General features: G+C 42.4%; 1 protein-coding gene across 5 annotated transcripts in view; it reads left to right on the top strand.

The window, feature by feature from the left end:
* Positions 1-21,574, top strand: part of ADCY4 (adenylate cyclase 4) — a 133,946-nt gene that overhangs the window by 3,754 nt on the left and 108,618 nt on the right. For 4 of the 5 annotated variants that reach the window (XM_063913498.1, XM_063913500.1, XM_063913499.1 and 1 more), the window contains exon 2: positions 17,948-18,314. In XM_063913498.1, coding sequence (XP_063769568.1) covers positions 18,132-18,314 — 183 coding nt within the window. In that variant the 5' untranslated portion in view covers positions 17,948-18,131. Of the gene's footprint in view, positions 1-13,407; positions 14,012-17,947; positions 18,315-21,574 lie in introns of those variants that run through there. The other variant, XM_063913496.1, reaches the window with a different exon arrangement.

Raw genomic sequence — 21,574 nt, 5'->3', positions numbered from 1 at the left:
TATACATACACACACATTAGAAATGGAAAGGTAATACACTTTCTCAAAATATTGCCATTAAATAAAAAAAAGATGTTTTTACATTTATCATGGTGAAAGAAAATGATTTCAATGCATAGAATAACTATTACAACATATCAAGCAATGGCAATTACAGGATATTGCAAAGCGGCATTCCTGAGCTGTGTAGGTTTAAAAGGAGATGACAGAAGAATGCATTACCTGGAAAGTGAGTAAGTAGCCTTGAAATTTCAGAGGAAGCCCAGAGATAGGTTGCAACAGGAGTGAAAATGATTATACATAGGATAATGCACTCCCTACTGTAAAAGATTAAGATCAATGATTCTCAGTCATTTTCCTTCTGGGTACCCACTGGAAGACCATTTGCATTATTTATACCCCGACATTTGCAAAGCATTAAACTTACAATCAATATAATTGCTATTATATAAAAGGGGAATCTCCAAAAAGTTCTGAGAAATGTTCAGGCACGAAAAATGGGGGGCTTCACGGTTTGTTCTGTTTTTGCTACAAATTTTTTTGGGGGAGGGGATTATACAATTAGCTCCGGTTTTTTCAGCCCAAAAAAATCAGGCGAAAATACATAGAATCTGCTACTTAGATAGCCCTGGAGGAGGTAATTAGCTGCAGTCAATTACCGCAGCTAATAGGTAACTACCTAAAATATTTAGGCGTACTATCTAAGAAAGCAATAAATGTGCAAGAAATAAAATTAAAAAGAAAACACAAAATAGAATATATTGTACACATATACAGTGCAATATAAAGTGAAATACTAAAGGCAACAGACCTTTGTAGCAAAAGGGTTAGGAAAAACACAAGGAAAGGAAGTCAGTGTGGTTTGCAAAAGAAGTAGCAAGTATTATGAAAGCAAAAAAGATGGCCTTTAGGACATATAAGCAGACGCACAATAACGAAGACAGAGAGGTTTATCTTGTTAGACAGAAGTAGACTGAGAAGGTAATCAGAAGTGCAAAGGCACAAGCTGAGGAGAAAATGGGTAAAGGAGGAAAAACTTTTTTTTAGGTACAGTATATAAGTGAAAGCAGAAAAACAAAAAGGCGGAATAAAAAGATTAACGACAGACAGTGGGAGTCTCGTTGAGGGAGACAATGTAATAGCAGATCATCTTATTAATTATTTTTGCTCAGTATTCACTACTGAAAGAGAGGTGATGGGGCAACAGTTAAGTTGTAGATATATATTCAGAAAAATGATGTAGAAACAACTACATTTACAGAGGAGTCAGTCTCAGAACTTTTATAACTGAAAGTAGATATGTCAGTGAGGCCCGATGGGATACATCCAAAGATAAAAGAGCTTAAAGGGGTGCTGGTAGAACCATTAACAGAATTATTCAACAAGTCACTAGCTACAGGAGAAATTCAAGGGGAATGGAAAAGAGCGAAAGTAGTCCCACTGCACAAAAGTGGAAGCATGGAAGAGGCTAGCAACCACCGACCAGTGAGCCTTATATCAGTAGTAGGGACACTGATGGAAACACTCATAAAAGAAAGAGTTGTAGATTATCTCAAATCCAGCAATTTATAGGATCACAAACAGCATGGATTTACTGAGGGAAGATCATATCATACAAATCTTATTACATTTTTTGACTGGGTGACTAAAGTAATAGATAAATGGGGGGGGGGGGGGGGTGTTGATATAGCTTATCTAGACTTTAGTAAAGCTTTTGACACTGTCCCACATTGCAGACTGTTAAATAAACTTGAAAGCATGAGATTGGATACTGAAATTGTTGAATGGATAAGATCCTGGTTGCATGATAGAAAACAGACAGTTGTAGTAAATGGAGTGTTTTCACATGAGGGAAATGTTACCAGTGGAGTACCCCAGAGATATGTACTTGGACCAGTGCTTTTTAATATCTTTATTGGTGACATTGCAAATTGTATTGAAGCGAAAGTATGCCTTTTTGCAGATGACACAAAGATATGCAACAGGGTAGACACATTGTCGGAGGGGGGTGGGGGGAGAAAAACAGATGACTGATGATCTAAGTAGACTAGAGTAATGGTCAAGAGTGTGCCAATTACAGTTTAATGCCATAAAATGCAAAATCATGCACTTGGGTCTCAAAAATCCAAAGGCTAAATATTGTATTAATGGGAATATATTGGAGACTACTGAAGAGGAAAGGGATCTAGGCGTCATTATTTCAGGTGACTTAAAGGCAGGAAAGCAATGCACAAAACAATGAGGAAGGCTAGTCAGATGCTTGGTTACATAGAAAGAGGAATCACCAGCAAAAAGAAAGAAGTAATAATGCCACTGTCTAAGTTATTGGTCCGGCCTCATCTAGAATACTGTGTTCAATTCTAAAGGCCATATCTTCAGAAGGATATTAATACATTAGAGACTGTACAAAAAAGGGCAACTAAAATGGTGCATGGCCTACATCACAAAACTTACCTGGAAAGACTAAAAGATCTTAAAATGTATAGTTTGGAGCAAAGATGGGAAAGGGGGAACATGATAGAAATTTTCATATATATCAAGGATTTTAACAAGGTACAGGAAGAAGACATTTTTCAAAGGAAGGGAAGTATTAGAACACAAGGTCATGCACTGAAACTGGAGGGAAGTAGGCAGTGTCGGACTGGGGCATGCAGGGCCCACCGGGGAAATGCAGTGGTAGGGGTCCATGTTAGGGGTGTGGCCAGTCTGCAGAGGGGTGTGGCCTGCCACCTCTTGGTTTGACTAACCATTAGAGAGTGCAATGTCTGGGCCCCTTCATAAATATACACAGTAAATTCAGCTGCTGCATGCATGAGAATGTACCAGATTAATAACAGCAATGCACTGTAGAAAATACACCATAGTCCAGTATAAGGTAACATATGTATAATGTGTAATTCAAGTGCACAGTATGGAACCTGATCCTTAGAGCAGGAGGTGGGCCCCCAGGCAGTGAGGCCCCCGGTGGTTTCCACTGTACCCCTGTGGGCCAGTCCAAGCCTGGAAGTAGGTTCAGGGAAACTTGAGGAAAAATTACTTCACAGAAACAGTAGTGGACAAGTGGAATATCTACCCAGCAGAGGTGGTAGAGGCCAATACAGTAGATCAATTTAAACATGCATGGGATACACATAAAGGATAGCCTTACAAAGAAATAAGGATCAAATAGAGTTTGCTGTACCAACATGGTTAAAAAAGGAGCAGACTAGATGGGCCAAGTGGTTCTTATCTGCAGTCACATTCTACCTGTATGTATCTATACAGGCTGAGTCTCTCGTATCTAAAATTCTGAAATAATCCAAAATCCATAATTTTTTAGTGTGACTGAAAAAGACAGCTTTGCTTTCTGAAGGTTCAGTGAACAAAAACTTGTTTCATGGACAAAATGATAACAAGTATTGTATAAAATGACGTGTATAAGGTGTATATGAAACATAAATGCATTCTGTGTTTGGTCTTGGGTCCAATCCCCAAGATATATGATTATGGCATGCAAATATTCCAAAATCCAAAAAATACCAAATCCTTCTGGTCCCAAGCATTTCGAACATGAAAGACTCAACCTGTATTTATCACATATTACGATTCATGAAAAATGTAAAATTGACAAAAAAAACTATAATCTATATATGCTTCAGCGAGTTTTTATTTTGTTATTAGGGACACTGTTTTCCCAATGTGTCTAATTATCAACTGGATGTACGTGGCACTCCCCTAGAAAATGTTTCAAGTAGACACAACCATCCCAGCAAGAAGCCGTGGGGTACCCAGGATGAAAACCAGTGATACAGATAACATAAGTCATAGAGTTCTCTGATCATGTAAAACCATAAGGATGTAGTAGGGATGGCCATCGATCATTAATAGTTGCCAAACATCGATGGCTAACTACCAATGATTGATGGTTTTGCCATCAATGACAGAGAGCCAATGGTTTTCTGCCATCGATGGCTGAGTAGATTTTTTTTAATGTCTTTTTACCTGCACAAAGCTTAGCCCCGCCCCTGGCTACCCACTAAGTCCCGCCCTCCATTTTTTTTATAGGCCTGCGGCCTGGCCAGTAACTACCAGTGGTGGCCATCGAGTGGTGCAAACCATCGATGGTTCACCATAGATGGTTTAAGTGCCATAGCTGGTTAACACCGATGGCAGCATCGATGTCAACCATCAATGGGCAGCACATCGATGGCTATCCCTAGTATGTAGGCTATGTGCTTTTATGCAGCACTTCTAAGTATAATTTAATTTAGGGAGTGCATAAGACCTTATAAAGAAGTGTCCCTAATGAACTGTTAAGTTCGATTAACTTTCAGGGAAATGCAATACCTTATTACACTACGGTTCAGGCCGCTGCGGCCGCTAAATGCAAACAATAACCCCTGCGATGTATATGCACGTTGCGTATACACGCCGACATGCTACGCGCATGAAACAGCGACACGTGTGGCTGAATACACCTCTTTACCCAAACAAGAATGGAATGTGACACCAGTAGTTAAATGTTATGTTGTGGTCCAATGCAACAACAATATTTACTCAAAAAGATACAAGTAGAAAATACAACAATATCACAGAGAAGAGCTACAACCAATAGTACATACGTTTGTTTGCCAGCGCCCCCGGATCCGGTCCTCAGTCAGTCTTAGCAAGATGACCTTCAGAGAATAGACTGGGGCTGGCCAGGAGGCCTTTCTTTTATACAATGGGTCCAAAATACAATACAAAGGAAATGTAAGCTCTTCTTCCATAGGTCAAGGGGCAGGTCATTTACAGTACATGAGCGGTCATAGGTTGGTTTGAATAAGTGGGCGATGCTTGGTCCAGGTGTGCTTGCAGGTCTCCACCACCGGGTTCCCGACGAATATCATGAGTACAGTAATTACAGTATTTATGAACATTACAATTCTGCGCATATCTATGCGCAGAAACATGCGATTAACTGCACATAACAATCGGAATATAGGTCTCGAAATACTGCACATCTGGATACAAAACACTAAGTCCTAACCTGGTTCTGTCCCCTCGCATCCTGTAAAGCTGGATAACTCTATTGTTCTGCCCTTTGAGTAAATGTAACTTGCTGACCATGTGTGTGGAGACTATGTGTAAATTGTGCACTATATGAATTTAATAGTGAATATGTCTTTGTAGCGTTTCTGTGCGAATGCGTATGCTACCGTATATACTCATACCACGCGCCAATACGCAGGGCTCGTGAACCATTGTACGTAGCGTGCGTGTATGCGTACGCACGGCGAGAACGCGCACGCACAGAGGCCACTCTATTTGGTGTTTGCACGTGGTGAGTGTAGGTGAAATATTTTTGACTTCGACAGAACACTGGAGTGATGACATAAGAACTCACTTATTATAACTTATAAGTGAAGACATCAGAACTAATTTATCTATAAAGTAACATCACTTGTGTTTTATGTATATACTGTATATATTCTAGGTAAGTTCTGCAAAAGAAGGCGATATTCTTAAAATTGGTGCAGAGATAACTGTAACTGTGCTACAGGATTTAAGATGGATATTTATTTATTTTAAGGCAAAACATGCAATGTATGGGGCCAAATGTAATAGGGTGCGAGAAACCAGAGGATATGGGAGTTTGTGCGAGAATGTCCATATTTTTAAAGCGGCAATCAAACTGATTGATTTTGCCCTGCAAATGATTGCCGCTTTAAAAATATGGGCATGTTTTGCCTTGTAAATGATTGCCGCTTTAAAAATACAGGCATACTCCAACAAACTCCTGCTTCTCCGGCTTCTTGTAACCCTATTACATACCTCCCAACATCTTTATCTTCCAAATAGGAACCCCTGTGCTGGAAGCCGCGCGCCACTGAAAAGGTGGTGTGGCCTGTGGGAAAGGGGGGCATAGCTTCGTAGTAATGCCGCGATCACAGGTCACGCCTCCCATTTTAGTCACAGTGGGGGCATTGCCAGCGCTCTGTGAGCTGCCTGCCATGCCCCCAGTCCCTCTGGCTCCCGGGAATAGATGTTGTGCGCCTGTGCACAGCATCTATTCGCCGTTGCTCTGCTTTGCACTAAGCAGAGCAGCAAGTGACAGGGGGTCTCCCAAAAGCTCCCCCCACCGCGGGACACTGTGGCCCACGGGAGGGACTGCGGGACAGACCCAAAAAAACGGGATTGTCCTGCCAGAATTGGGACAGTTGGGAGATATGCTATAACATTTAGCCCCTTACCTTTAAAAAAAATTGCTGCCTTCAATCTGTGGAAAAGCTTCTGATTGTTAAATAAATATACCTCTTAGTTTTTATTGCTATTATCACCTCCAATATATATGGAGAGAAAAAAACACACTAACCAATCAGTTCCTGTCATTTAAAGAGCCATCTAACATTTGCATGAAAGGAAAAAATAATGCAACTATTTTTCTACTGTTTCATTACAACTAAACATTTGTTGATGGATGGATATTGGAATTTAGCCGGTTCTGGTTGGAATACGGTAAAATGAATATACCCAATATAGAGTAATAAACATAGTGGTATTGGTGTCACTCATTGAAGTAGCTTCTCCTGGCTGCCAGGGGAAAACTTCTGCTTAAACTCACAGCGTAAATTTGTGGGAACACTGCACCCTGCTGAATCAATCAACTCCTATAATTGTGTGTCAGGTTTCCCCTAGTAAACAGAGGAAACCGATTACAGTCAGAGAACCATTAAATCCACTTAGTTATATCCCTTTTCCACGGCAGCAATAACATAGGTTATTGCCGGGGAAACCCGGGTTGCGGCTTGGTGGAAAAGGATCCTTGCAACCCGGGTGACGCTAAATGTATAGAGAGAGCCGGATCATCGGCGCTTGGAGATGATGTCATCTACAAGTGCTGGCAGAACAGAAATCCTGCTCACAGATGCAGTCTGAAAGGGGTCTACCCACCAATAAGTTGAGTCCAGCCTGCGGTGTGAATGGAGTCTGACCCGGCTCTGACATGGGTTGGACAACTCGAGTGGGTCCCGGCATTTCGGTGGAAAAAGGGTATAAGCCACTACATTAAAGGCATGCTTTTCCTAGCATGTGCTAATGACAGTAAAAGCATGCAAACAGGTATGGGGAAGGAACCTATTGGGCCGCAGGGGTAAAGTTTGTATTTGACCTGTAGTGTCACTGGACATCACCAGAGGGTACTGTAACCAGCTCAGAACTACCAAGATGTACAGTAGCTTTTATGTTTTAAATATTAAAGGGGGATAATGTGACCATGTTCTTTAACTAAAACTGACCAGCATACTTTCTGTTTTATCCCTTGGAGAATGCAGGCATTACAATACTGCATATAAGTATCCACAGTAATTCTCTGACTTGCATTAATCTGGCAGTAATAGAAGTCCAGACTTTCTGTGATTGATTTGCTAGTTTCCTTGGTAGCTGAAATACTCTACATATTACAGATTGCTGGAGTCATACACAGCGGTATTGCCAGTGACTTTGCAACAAGAATAAATGCAATGTTGCACTTTATCATTTGAACTTTTTAAGATATATTGAAACTATTTTAAACATTGCGCTAGAAATGTGGGGTGACAATAGTCACTTTTATAATAACGGGCAATAAAATTTTTTCTCTAATTAACATACTTATTTTACTTATGAAACTTTCTTTGCTCAAGTACTTCTTACATATGTTGTATAATTTGTATGAATGCTGAGTTAAGAGAGCATTTCAGTGATAAACTACCAGAAATTCCCGCATTTGCTGTGCCTGCTATATAGAGGTAAGTATACTACATAAGCACCAGCATCCATGGGCCTCAAATGTGCAGGTGCACAAGGCACCCATATGTCACTAGCTATATTTCTGAAGTTCACGCTATATCTCCAATTATCAAGTGATTAAAGCCGAATACACACTAGGCGATGTGTGTAACCGGCTATATTGCTGGCGGCGGGCACCCGGCCGGGGGTGTCGGCATCGGCAAGTGCATATACACTTGCTGATGCCGGCTCGGTGGGAGCGACGGTGAGGGGAGCGATGGGGGTGAGCGGGGCTGCTTAATAGCCCTCTTTAACAAGGTTCTCCCTCGTCTGTACTGCTCAGACGAGGGTGAGGGTGATTAACACCCCACACACTAGACGAGATTGTAAAAGATCTCGCTCAGAATGGCCCTTCTGAGCGATATCTTTTATTTTCTAGTCTAGTGTGTATTGTGCTTAAGCTTTACAAATTTTTATTTTATTGTGCGTGTTCTCTCCTTCTAGCCCAGTGGTTTCCAAACTTTTTTGAATCACGGCGCCCTAGAATATCAGAATTTTTTTCACGGCACCCCTAGGCAAAAAATTTCTTATTGAGAAATTTAGAAAGAAATATTACATTAAGTAGATCGCGGTTATATGTCATCCTTAGGGTCAGTTATGTGGTGAGGGACAAGATTTGCTTCTGTTTGGCCACATATTTTATGACCGGCAGCCACCAGCACTGGTTTTGCCCATTATATTTACCATGAATAATTTGAATTGGTCCTGGACCACCAACCCAGGGCACCCCTGCAAGTGTCCCGAGCCACCCCAGGGAGCCACGGCACACAGTTTGGGAACCTCTGTTCTAGCCTGTAAGCACAACCGATTTAGTCACCACATCAAAGTTGTCTGTAATATTAGCAAAACATACTTTATATAATACTTGAAATAAATAAAGGAAAACACACTAACATTTAATTTGCAATAGTATGGTAATTAATGATTTTGTTCCAGCTTAATGTCTGTTACAGAGAGCTTGAATTGCAGCAACACAGTCTAATCTTGGAAAAGTTCTTTAATACAGTTTTATACACTTTGATTGTGAAGTTTTAGTACTAGAACTAGAACAGTTTTTAGTACTAAAAAGCAGCTCTGAGTCAATCATGCCAGTGCCATCTCATTGCTTATTATCTGAATAACAAGATAGTGCAATTAATTGCTGTTATTAAAATGGTTCAGTAACGATGGTCTTATACGGAAATGGAAACATGACAGCCTTACTGCTGAGGATGCACTGGTTCTAGTAACAATGATGAATATTCCTGTATCACTGCTTTGCAGAAGTCGCTCAGTGACAGGGAAGTGAAGGCGTCCAGATCTCATTAGCTGTATAATACCACTGGACAGAGCCTGAATATATCCTCACACGCAACAAGAAATAGACAGGACCTTGAAACACTCGCAGGGCTAATTACTCATGACCATGCATCAAAAGAGCATCATATAATTTTCCTAAGCAAGTGTATAGAAAATGAAAAGTACTGTCACATTTCGTTCACAATATACAGAACTGGAAAATAAAAAAGATAGCACTTTAATGTACTGTAATTGCAGAGGCATGGTTGTGGATCTCTGAAACATCAAAGTAGGGCCATAATATTTTATCTGAAGTGTGTTACTACTACTAAACATATGTACTTGAAATATGAACACACCAAGTATATAACACACCAAGAAGTACATGTACTAAGCGGCTGTGTTTACAAGCTGACACTTCTCAGTGGGTTAAACCCCAACATTTAAACTGGCACTGATATTAATAGCAAAACCTGGCATGGTTTGCTTATCTTATCAATACTTTTTTAAATTCCGAGCTACTGCTTAGTAAAATTACCCCGAATAACAGGATAATTCCACAATGTAATAGTGAGAAAAGGTGTGTAGATATTAAGGACAAGGAATATAGCGGAGTGACTAACTAATGCAAAAGATTTCTATTCAACATTATTATCTGGCACTTCTAAAACTGAAGTGAGATCTGATTACTAAAAGTGGGGAACAACAAAAGTTCAGTGTTCAGCTATCAGATAATAAGGCCATAGGCAGGGGTGGATATAGGGGTGAGGGTGCCCGTAGGCACAACAGTAATGACCGCCCCTCCCCTCGCCAATTTTTATTATTTTCATTGATTGGCTATAAGCTCTCATTTAATGATAGACAATTTTATAAATTAATCAAAAAAACACTATGACATTTTTTTCTTTTGAATTACTGTATGTATACATATTTACTACATATGACAGCTTACAGAGGCAGTTTGTGCATGTCCTACCCATTTACACTCCATTCAAAATGGCATATGGTACAGTACAGTGGAAATATTTTGCAGTTACTGGTACATTTCAGGCTGACAATACCAACACAAGGATCCAAGTGCCGCCCATTGACATGTGCCTCATGGGGAATTTGCCACTGGTCGTAAGCCCGTAGTTACAGTATGGCTGTTCAAAGCTTACACAAGCAGGGACAGTACCATTTTGGCCAGATTATTATTATTTTTTCATGTGGGGAGGAGGAATGATGATGTGTTTTAGCAATTCAGCAGATGCACTTTAGACTCAGAACCATTGCTGTGACTCCAAGGGGTCAATTACGTAAATCAGTTGCGAGGGGCGTGAATTGCTGTTGCCAGCAACGGCACCTCCTCTCGTACCCCAGTCTCACCCCAGACTTGCCGATTTTTGTATGCAGCATCATGGGGCTATGAACAAAAATCAGAGAGTGCACAGCTATTGTAAGTATGGCATATACTGTAGCTGCACCTACCTGCATGGACTCATGGGTGCGAGCTAATTGAATCAACCCCATACTGTCATTCCAAGAGGAGGTCAGCTGGTGTAAATGTTACTTTACTGATGGTCAGTTCATCTACATGGTAACCTCATTTCACAGACACCAAGGGAATCTACCACACATACATAATTAAAAATACCCCCAACATTAGTTTTTACTATTATTTATTTATTTTATTTTTTTACAAGAAATCCTCATTTTTATAACACAAGTTCAATTTATTTGGCAAGTGCAAAAGCCAGGACACGTCAGGGATTCCAAAACAAAAACATGTATGTAGATTGCACATAGCTCATATTCAGCGTCCACCACTTAAGGGTCCTATATAAAAAAAGCAAAAGGGAAATACAGTATATATATATATATATATATATATATATATATATAAAAAAAAAAATTCATTTATCACAAAAAAAAAGCTGAATAATACTGGTCTGGAACAGTATGCATTAAGGTCCATACACACTAGACAACGTCACTCTATGAGCGACCCGTCTAGTGTTTCCCCTCCCAGGCAGGGCGGTCGGCGGCCGCCTGTACACACTGAGTGATATGACCATTCATATCGCTCAGTGACGTCAAGCAGCGGCCTGGCTGTGCAGGCAGCTCCTGGACGACAGTCCAGATCGAGCATGCATGTACTGCCGACAGTGACAATTCTTGCCGACCTGTGGGGCCATGCATCGATCGTCGCTGGTGGCATACACATTTGCCGAGAAAATGAGCAACGTCGCTCAGGAAGGGGGAAAATGAGTGACGTTGCTCATTTTCTCGGCAAGTTTGTATGCACCTTAAGTAACCACCTTGCCAGCCCAAACACTGGCAGTATGCTCATGCATAGCTTTACCATAATATACCTATATCTGGGACACCTATAATTTACATGGTTTCTGTGGCTGATTAAAACCAGGTGAAACGCAGACTTGAATTTAGGGGTGCGGTATAATAAATCTACAATGTTTAGGTAGACAGTCACTAGGCTGACAACATATGGTCGACATGGTGAAAAGACTGACATGACAATGATCGACACAAAAATGGTCAACAATTTTGGGTTGTTTTTTTTAGGTCACATCTTGTATATTCCATGCTTCAGGTAAGGTGGCTTGCTGCAATAGCTATCCATATGGATAGTAAATCAAGCAAATGTTGGTAAAACATGTGAAAAACACAAAAACATGTGTCGACCATTTGTGTGCCGACCATTGCCATGTCGACTTTTTGTACCTGTTGACTTAATGCATGTCAACCACATGGTGCCGACCTGTTTACTATCTACCTAGAGTCGACATTGTAGATTTCTCATCTGGATACGGAACTAAACTAGCCACAGAACCGGAGTCATGCCTAATGGAACTGAAATCCTAAACCAGGCATGTCCAAACTGCGGCCCTCCAGCTGTTGTGAAACTACATATCCCAGCATGCCCTGACACAGTTTTGCTGTCAGAGAATGCTAAAGCTGTGTCAGGGCATGCTGGGATGTATAGTTTCTCAACAGCTGGAGGGCCGCAGTTTGGACATGCCTGTACCTAGACTATGGGGTGTATTCATTTGCAGTCAGAACTGCCGTCTTGTCGGAAAGACGGCAGTTTCCGACTTTTTTAGGTCAGAAACTGTTCCGACCTATTCAATCCCCCTGCTGTTTTTTCGACAAGTTGGCAATTCCGACTTGTCGGAAAACACATGGATCGGCAGAATGGCCGCGAATCAACGTGTTTTGTTGGAAGCGCGGCCAAATCCGACGGGTTTTAACCCCGTTTCCGACAACGTCAATCCAACTTTAACATTTTTTGGCATTGTCAGGAACGGACAAATCCTGTCGGATTTGTCCGCTTATTGAATACTGCATTGTTGGATCCTTTCCGTCGGAAAGGATCCGACAAGCATTGAATGCAAACCTATGTTAAGTTTCAGTATCTTCAAACATGGAAATGCATTATTCCTGTGATGGTGATGACAGAACAAGTATTGGGAGGTACTTATACTGAGGGAATTCTTATTAAATATATTTCCCAGTTTAGGCATGTTACATGTAAGACTGTAAGGGGTCTATTCATGAAGCAGTGACAATAGTGGAGAAGTGAGTCGGTGGAGAAGTTGGCCATGGCAACCAATCAGCTGCTCCATACAACTGTATATTATGAAAATTAGAAATGTTACTTGACTGCTGATTAGTTGCCATGGGCAACTTCTCCACTGGCTCACTTCTCCACACTTTTCACTGCTTTATGATAGACCCCTAAATCATACTGCATGGGTTTATGAATCGGATAGGCAATAACGCAGCTCACTGATGCACAGTATAGGGTAAAGTGACACAGAAAACCATAGCACCAATGAAAACCTCACTATTTGGTAAATATGCAGACTAGTCTTTAAAAAATGTATAAAGCACAGGGGGATCTTTATTTTTACCTAAACGTGTAACACCAAGTCACAGGCAGCGTATACAGCGGCTTGTTACCTCTAATTCCTAATGTGCAGTTCGTGTACGTCAGGCAAGTCAATTGGGTAGGTCAGTCTGCTAAATATAACATAGTAAAGAAAACAACAAACAAATCAGAAGCTGTTTTTATAATGTATAAGGAGTGGGTAGTGAAAAAATGTACTCTGCTTAAGAGGTGCATGTATTATCTGTGCACACAGCCACATTAGGGAACACTTAGTAAAAGTGAGTACACTTTAGGACAAGTTGGTAACATTTACTGTAACACGGGGTATATGTGTTAAAAAAAAACACCCTGTTCAGAACTTGAGAAGCCCTCATCTGGGGGTCCAGCTTTTCAGCACCTCTAGGACAGCAGCAGCAGCAGCAGCAGCAGCAGCGAGACAGCCTAGGGCGGCGTACTGCCTGTGACAGAGAGCACATTGGCCGCTAGGACTGAAGCTCTGGGTAGTATACGGCTCTGCACCGACTAGCATTTCAGTAATAACTAGAGACACACATGGGGGTCTACGAGCAGCCTAATGAGGAGAGAGCAGACAGCCTTTGATCCCTGGCAGCTTTATCTCAGCAGCAGCAGCCCTCCCTCATTATTCCTCTCCAAACACGCCGAGACTACTCAGATCAAAGTTCCCTTCCGTCCCTGTATCTGCAGGTACTCGCCTGGGACCAGCCCCCCTCCCAGCGAGTCACCGCCTGTGCCCCCGCTTCCTCCCAGCTACACACGCACACACACAGCAGTGCCGGCGGTGCCCCGGCCGAGCCACGGCAGCAGCACTCACCCCCGGAGTGCGCTGGGCGCTGCTGAGAAGCACGGAGTGTGCGGGGCGGGCGCCGCTCTCACTGATCTCCGTCCTCGAACTTTGATCACGAGCACTAAACTCTCCTCCCGGCTAAAGCTCAATTACAGGAGGCAAAGGGCAATAGCTGGTGCACCCGGCATGGACGAGAGCGTCTGTCTGAGCTGCTGGCCACACTGAAGGGAGAGAGACTCCAGATGGAGGCGAGTATGATGGAGCAGGGCTACAGTTAAATCTTATAACCGGATCATTTATAGGGACGAGACAGTTTTGGGGGTTTTTCATTGAAGAAGAGCACAGACAGCACCTCTTTCTGATCAGTATTTGTCACCTTATATGTTCAGTGTAAACTATGAGTTAATCAAATGCTTTTAAATACGCCGTGGGGGTTTAAAATGTCCATATGGGTGCAGACCCTGCTTCTGCCCAGGTGGCTCACTCACTCATGCAATAATAGTGATTCCAAGTACTGTCTCACTTAGCTCAGTTTATCAACTTTTGACCTAGACCAGTGGCTTTCAGCTCCAGTCCTCAAGTTCCCCCTAAACAGGTCATGTTTTCTGTTTTTTTTATTTAAAACATGCACAGGTGAGCTAATATATTTTGCTGGGACAGTAATAATCCTACCTGCTTCCAGACAGAAATCCTGAAAACATGACCTGTTTGGGAAACTTGTGAGTTGAGATTGAGAGTCTCTCCACTAGACTACATACTCCCAATATCTCTACAGTTTTGCCAAATTGATTATAAGTAGTATACATTTCTGTCAGCCACACTTAAACATTTGTCAAAGTTTCATTAAATTGTGGATTTTGTATAAATATTTTTCATGTGTAGTGCAATATTCTGGGCGCATTTTGCGAGACTAAATAATACTTTCCGTCTGTCAGAGCTACTACAGACTAACTATTGTCTAGGTTAGCCCTCACGTGGGCTCCCCAGTGCTGTTCTATTTTTGCAGTGGAAATATTTAATGGCTTATTTCCTAGAATTCATATTTAATTTCCATTTACTGTCTTGTAAGGTAATGGTCAACTATAAATTTTTAATGCAATGGAAATGGTATTGAAATGGCAACTAATGGAGTTATAGGCCATAGACTGAGAGAAGAATAATTAGGGGATGGACTAAATCATGTAGAGCATGGGTCTTCAACCTGCGGCCCTCCAGCTGCTGTGGAACTACACATCCCAGCATGCCCTGCCTCAGTTTTAGCATACCTTAATAGCAAAACTGTGTCAGGGCATGCTGGGATGTGTAGTTTCACAGCAGCTGGAGGGCCACAGGTTGAAGACCCATGATGTAGAGGTTGGTACTGTGATTTCAAAATGGATCCTTAAACCAGAATTATTGCTTATGATTTTGTGAAAGTGTTTTATAGTAGAGACATCTTCATACTTTCTGTTTTAAGAATGTTTTTCCGTTTTTGTTTTTGTAAACTTATTATCGCTCAGTGTGTGGCCAGCTGAAATGATTGTTTGCTGCCTGAAAATGGTCTGACCTATTCAGTTTGGCTTTTAAATCTATCCGATCCAACCTACCATTGTTCTGGTCGGGATCGCGTTAACCGGCGGCTGGGATCCCAGGGTTCAGCATCCCGACGCTGGGATCCCGTACGCTAGAATGCCAGCAGGGGGGCGAGTGCAGTGAAGCCCCTTGCGGGCTAGCTGCGCTCGCCACAGGTACTATTCCCACTCTATAGTCTCTGTGTTCAGCATTCCGGTGATCGTATCCCGACCGCCCGTAACGTGACTATATCCCCATTGTCCAGCTGACTTCAGGCTACTTATAGAGAAATGTCTGTATATCGTGTAGTGGTATTACCTTTGCCAAGTACCCTGTAATGTGTGTGTATTTATACTAAGTACCACTTACTATGTGTAAATGTCAGCCTCGCAACCCCATATCTTTTTTAATGGGGTATTTATCAAAAGCATAAATAGAGATAAAGTGGAGAAATAAAAAGCACTAAACAATCCGCTTCTAACTCTCCTTTTACTGGCTGTGTTTGAAAAATGACAGGAGCTGATTGGTTAGTGCTCTGTCTCTCCACGTTATCTCTCTCCGTGCTTTGATAGATACCCCCCCCCCCCCAAATAGGGAAAATAATTATGTATATGTTTTTATCAGTGCAATATAGTGTTATATGACAGGTGGAAAAACAGCCATTGAGTCTGTATAAATTAGTCCTTTGAGTACACAAACTTCCCTTTAAATTTGGTGACCAATGCAATAATTCATTTGTTGGAACTTGGGGGCCTGTGTATTAAGCCTTGGAGGGAGAGAAAGTATCAACCAACGAGCTTATGTTATTTTTCAAATGCCTATGACATGGCAGTTAGGACCTGATTGGCTGGTAATTTATCTCTCTCCAAGTCTTACATAGACCCCTTAATCTTTGATCTTATGGGCCCTACACACTGGCAGATAAAACAGAACGATATGACCGTTTTCGTTCATAAATGAACGAGAACTTTCATATCGTTCTGTGTGTAGGCACCAACGACTAATGATGCGCGGCCCCGCGCTCGTTAATCGTTGGTGCCTCGTCGCTTATGCATGCAGGCCAATATGGACGAGATTGTCCATATTAGCGTGCAGTGCTATGGAGCCGGGTTACGGGGGGAGAGTGAAGAAACTTCACTCCCCCCTGCCGCCGAGTCACCCGTCGGCCGTATCCGCCGTCGGGCAGCTCGGCGGCGGATCGGTATGTGTGTAGGGCCCATTAGTGTATCATAGGTCTGTTCTGAAAAATTGTTCCTAGTTACAGATCTCCAGTTAAGGTGCATACACTCTGCAATTATTGTGCTGATCAGCCAATTATTGACTGATTGGACCCATAACTGAACAGTATATGACTATGACTGAGCAGCCATTATCACTATGCCATGCATGAGAAATCTTCCAGCATGCCTGACTGGTGTGATACTTGCTGCTCAAATCTGACAGTGGATATATTCTCCATCACATAGACAGACCAGTTATCTGACAGCGTATAGCAATGTGAAATAATTGCTCTATCTGCTGGAAAATTTCATGCAAGTTGAATTTCCCTGTGTCTGGACAATCTGAGCTTAGCTATTCTGCAGTATGGCCATTTTGCGCTGTATTGTACCTTTGCAGTTAACAGAGCTTAGATTTGATAAATAGAGCTGAGATAAGGGTCAATTCATATTGCTCTGTGGTGCAATGGAGGAACAATAGGGGAAAAACCATAAATTATATATAGGGATTCCAAATGAAATGCTAAAGTGCCAATTCCTCATCCTTAAGTTGTCTACACACGGTGCGATTCTGCCTATATGGCCGATTTACACTATGCGATTTCCCTTGAACTCCCTGGAGCCCACGGTGCAATTTTGACTATGGCCAATTTTGACTATACTATATACTAGATTCTACACTTTCTAGTCAAAAGTGACCTGTCTGCACGGTCTATATTTTCCTGTGATGCCAACCCTGTGGGAGCATCCATCGATATCATAAGGTGTACACACATGGTGCGATATGCACTATGTTTTCTACGGATATGGACTATATAGTGCATATCGGTAGTTATATCGTACCGTGTGTATGTGACTTAACACATACTGTGTGGACATGCTAGGATTTGTATGTTTTAGGTAATCGTCCCATTTAGCACTAGGGGCGGGATGGCTACTTTGTTGTTTTTGATGAGGCGATCCATTCTGCAGCTGTACATAATAAAAAAAATAATATATTTTTAAAAATAGATTTTAAACTATGAACTAAAAACTAAAGAAAACGGTTTTGAAGGGAAAAATCGTCAGTTAAGTATACACTGCCACAAGTTTGATACTTAATCATCAGGGACCTTCTAGCCCCTAAGCCTTCACAAATTATGGTGTTTGAGGTATAGGCAATGAAAGAAAGTTTATTTTGTGTTGTTACTTACAAAAAACTGTTGATTTCATTTTGTTATGCACTGGCTATCCTTATTGGCCAGGTGAAACCCACATGCTGTGAAGGGGATTTAGAGAATAGAAAGGATAGACGAGAGCAGTGTTGGAATGGGCAGGAAACCAGTAAATTAGACATAAGGGATCTACATTTAGAAGATGCCATAGAGGAGAAATGTAAATGCATTTTTAAATCTCTAATTGTTCTTTCTTTTTTAGATCCTGTTTTATTGTGAGACGGTTTCATTCAGAATCTGGCCAACATCATGTTCTATCTATGGAGGTCTTACAGCTGTGTTCTTGGACATTTGTGATGGACCCTGAATTATGTTCCACACTCTTATACCAGTTCTATCGAGCATCAACTTGTTCCAGGAGCAAAAGACACAGATAATCAATACAGATGCCAGAGAACAGTAGGGCTCACTTGGGCCCTAAAGTACCACGATGTACAAGTGAAAAGGAAGGTCTCTTCTATGAGACATACTACCGTCTACGTCAACAGTATCCAGTAATCCTGCTCCTGCTGCTCATCGTTCTGGCAACATGCTGTGCGCTTATAGCCGTCACCTTCGGCACTGGCCGGGTAAGTGGAGTACTACCGCTTGATTTTACATAGCCATAGCCTTGCATTGTGCAATGTTTCACTCTTCCAAAGCAAATTTTAGAGAGAAACTTATTTTGTTGTGCATGTAGGTGTATATATCAGGTTAAACAGATCATGCAGAGTCATGTCCATTTAACACAGCCACAAAAATGTTGTTTTTTTTCTCTTACGTCCTAGAGCATAGGTCTGCAAGCTCAGTCCTCATTACCCCACACAGTGCATGTTTTGCAGGTCTCCTCACAGAATCACAAGTGAAATAATTCCACCTGCGGACCTTTTAAAATGTGTCTGTGAGTAATTAATACACCTGTGCACCTGCTGGGTTACCTGCAAAACATGCACTGTGTGGGGAAATGAGGACTGATATTGCAGACCTATGTCCTAGAGTATACTGTAGGACATAAGTGTGCATGTCTAGCAAGTGCTTCTGCAAGTCATCCACTGATGTAAACTGTTTGTCACAACTTTCACAAATGTAATATGTAGATGTGACCATGGGGTATAGATGGGTCCACTAGGAGCCATGGCCACTTTAAGAATTTGATAGTGTGGGCTGGCTGCTCCCTCTATGCCCCTACTACCAGACTCACTTTAGAAAATGTGCCTGGAGGAGTCGGTAACACTTGGGAAGCTCCTGAAGAGTTTTCTGAATTTATTTTCTTTTTTATTGGTTTCAGGCAGTGGTCGGACGGTGGTCCACACTGCCTGGAAGACGGGCAGGTGGGAGCTCATTTGAGATTCTTCAGTCACATATGGGCAACGTCATGCCAGGATCCCTGGGTCAAATATCTTATAGCCCAGGGCTACAGACTGGAGTTTCAGGAACTCCCACCTCACAGATTCTTCAAATCAGCCTTACCAGCTTCTCAAGAAGCAAGTATGACTTTATACAGGAAGCAATTCAAAAACTGGTACAGACTAAGGTCATTGTTCCAGTTCCACTTCAACTGCAAAACCAGGGTTATTATTCCAACCTGTTTGTAGTTCCGAAACCGGATGGTTCGGTAAGGCCCATTTTAAATCTCAAGTCGTTGAACCTGTACTTACAGGTGGAGTCTCTGAGAGTGGTCATCTCAGGTCTGGAAGAGGGGGAATTCTTGGTGTCTCTGGATATAAAGGATGCGCACCTTCATATTCCGATTTGGCCGCCTCATCAGGCTTATCTAAGGTTTGCCTTACAGGACTGTCACTACCAGTTCCAGGCCCTGCCATTTGGCCTCTCTACGGCACCGAGGGTGTTCACCAAGGTAATGGCAGAAATTATGTTTCTCCTCTGTAAACAGGGAGTGAATATAATACCGTACCTGGACGATATGCTTATAGAATCCAGGGAGAGGTTGTTAGTCAACATTGCCCTCTCAACCCGACTACTCCAGGATCACGGGTGGATTCTGAACCTACCAAAATCTCATCTGGAACAAACACGGAGGCTTCCGTTCCTGGGGGATGATACTGGATACGGAGGTACAAAAAGTATGGAAAAGGCATTGGTGATGCAGTCAATGGTGCGGGATGTTCTGAGACAAACCCGGGTAATGGTGCATCTATGCATTCGCCTTCTGGTAGCCGCTTATGAGGCGCTGCAGTACGGAAGGTTTCACGCAAAGGATTTACCGGTAGGTAATTAAAATCCTATTTTTTACATTTGTGAACTGTTATGTCTCTCACATGTTTAACATTCGACATGATCTGACATGTTGTATTACACACTCTATAGTCATTTTTTGCACATGATGACAAGACATTGTAAATGTGAAAATATAGAGAGAACTGACTTGTTGCAAAGAAGTTAGAGATTACTTTGGATTTTGTAAAAAAATATTTTTTAGAAGACCTATACATGGTCAGTGGTCTTTATGTTCAGTTTCTACAAAGTTTTTGCATAATTTTGTAGGGTTTATAATTATTTTCAACATTCCCTTTTAATGCTTTGGGGGGAATTCAATTGTTTCTCCATATGGCCGCCACTAGATGGCATTCGACAGAGTAGTTCAGTTGTTGATGTGTTCAGGGCGCGAATAGCTGCGGGTGGACACATTTCAGGTAGCGAGCTGAAATGTGCGAAAAGTTGGTACTTTGGGCACCCGAACACACTTTGCCTGGCTAAACCCAATATTAACAGGCACTCACACGCAGCATTTTCGTCCAACGGGGGTGAGGGGAACACACAATTAAACTGGTCTGATGGGCTGCCTAAAAAAATAAATTGAATTCCTCTCTTTTGGTGACATCACTATAAACTACTGAGGTGAAACAGGTGTTAGAAACGCAATTTGTTTTTATTTTAACCCAGAGGTGGCCAAACAGTCCATCGTAGATAAGCGACCAGTCGATCGCATTGGCCCAATCGGCATCAGTGAGATTGATATTGAATGCTGCGCTGGAAAGCAGTGCCGCGGGGTTCCGGTATGAATGGTCGACAGTGTTAAGGTCGACAGTCATTAGGTCAACCACTATTGGTCGACATTGTCGAAATGGGCAAATGGTCGACACATGAAAATGGTCGACACTTGGAAGGTCGACACATGAAACGGTCGACATGGATTTTTGAACTGTTTATGGTGTCATTTTTTCCGTAACATGACCAGGAACCCCAGTTAGTGCACCGCGTCCCCTTTGCATGGCTTTCTTCATTCGCCATGCTGCGGGTAAGGTGCCTCGCTCCTCTACCACTGCGCTCGGCACAAGTTACTATTCCCAGTCGTAGTCCACGTGGATGATAAAGTATGGAAAAGTTAAAAATCACATTTAAAAAAAAAAAGCCATGTCGACCTTTTCATGTGTTGACCATTTGTCCATGTTGACCATGTAAATGTCGACAAATAGTGGTCTGAACGGAAACTGTGCCGCGGCTGGCCGCCATGCCCCCTCACTTGTAGCAAACGCCCCATCCTCAATACCCATAGCTGCGATGTGTGGTCTTCAGGTTGCCGACTGTCGGGATCCCGGCGCACAGTATACCGGCGCCGGAATCCCGACAGCCGGCATACAGACACTTTTTCTCCCTCGTGGGGGTCCACGACCCCCCTGGAGGGAGAATAAATAGCATGCCACCGTGCCCGCAAGGGGCTCATTTGCGCTCGCCACGCTGTTGGAGTGCCGGCGGTCGGGCTTCCGGCGCTGGAATGCTGGTCGCTTGGAGCCCGGTCGCCGGCATGCCATACTACACCCGTGGCAGATACTAACTTCCGCCTCCGGAAATGCCTCATTTCCCAGGCGGGGGCGGTGATTAGAAGTCG

This window comes from Pseudophryne corroboree, chromosome 1, assembly GCF_028390025.1.
Source record: "Pseudophryne corroboree isolate aPseCor3 chromosome 1, aPseCor3.hap2, whole genome shotgun sequence".
Lineage (NCBI taxonomy): Eukaryota > Metazoa > Chordata > Amphibia > Anura > Myobatrachidae > Pseudophryne > Pseudophryne corroboree.
Note: the sequence above shows the minus strand (reverse complement) of the source record. Positions and strands in the feature narration are given on the sequence as shown.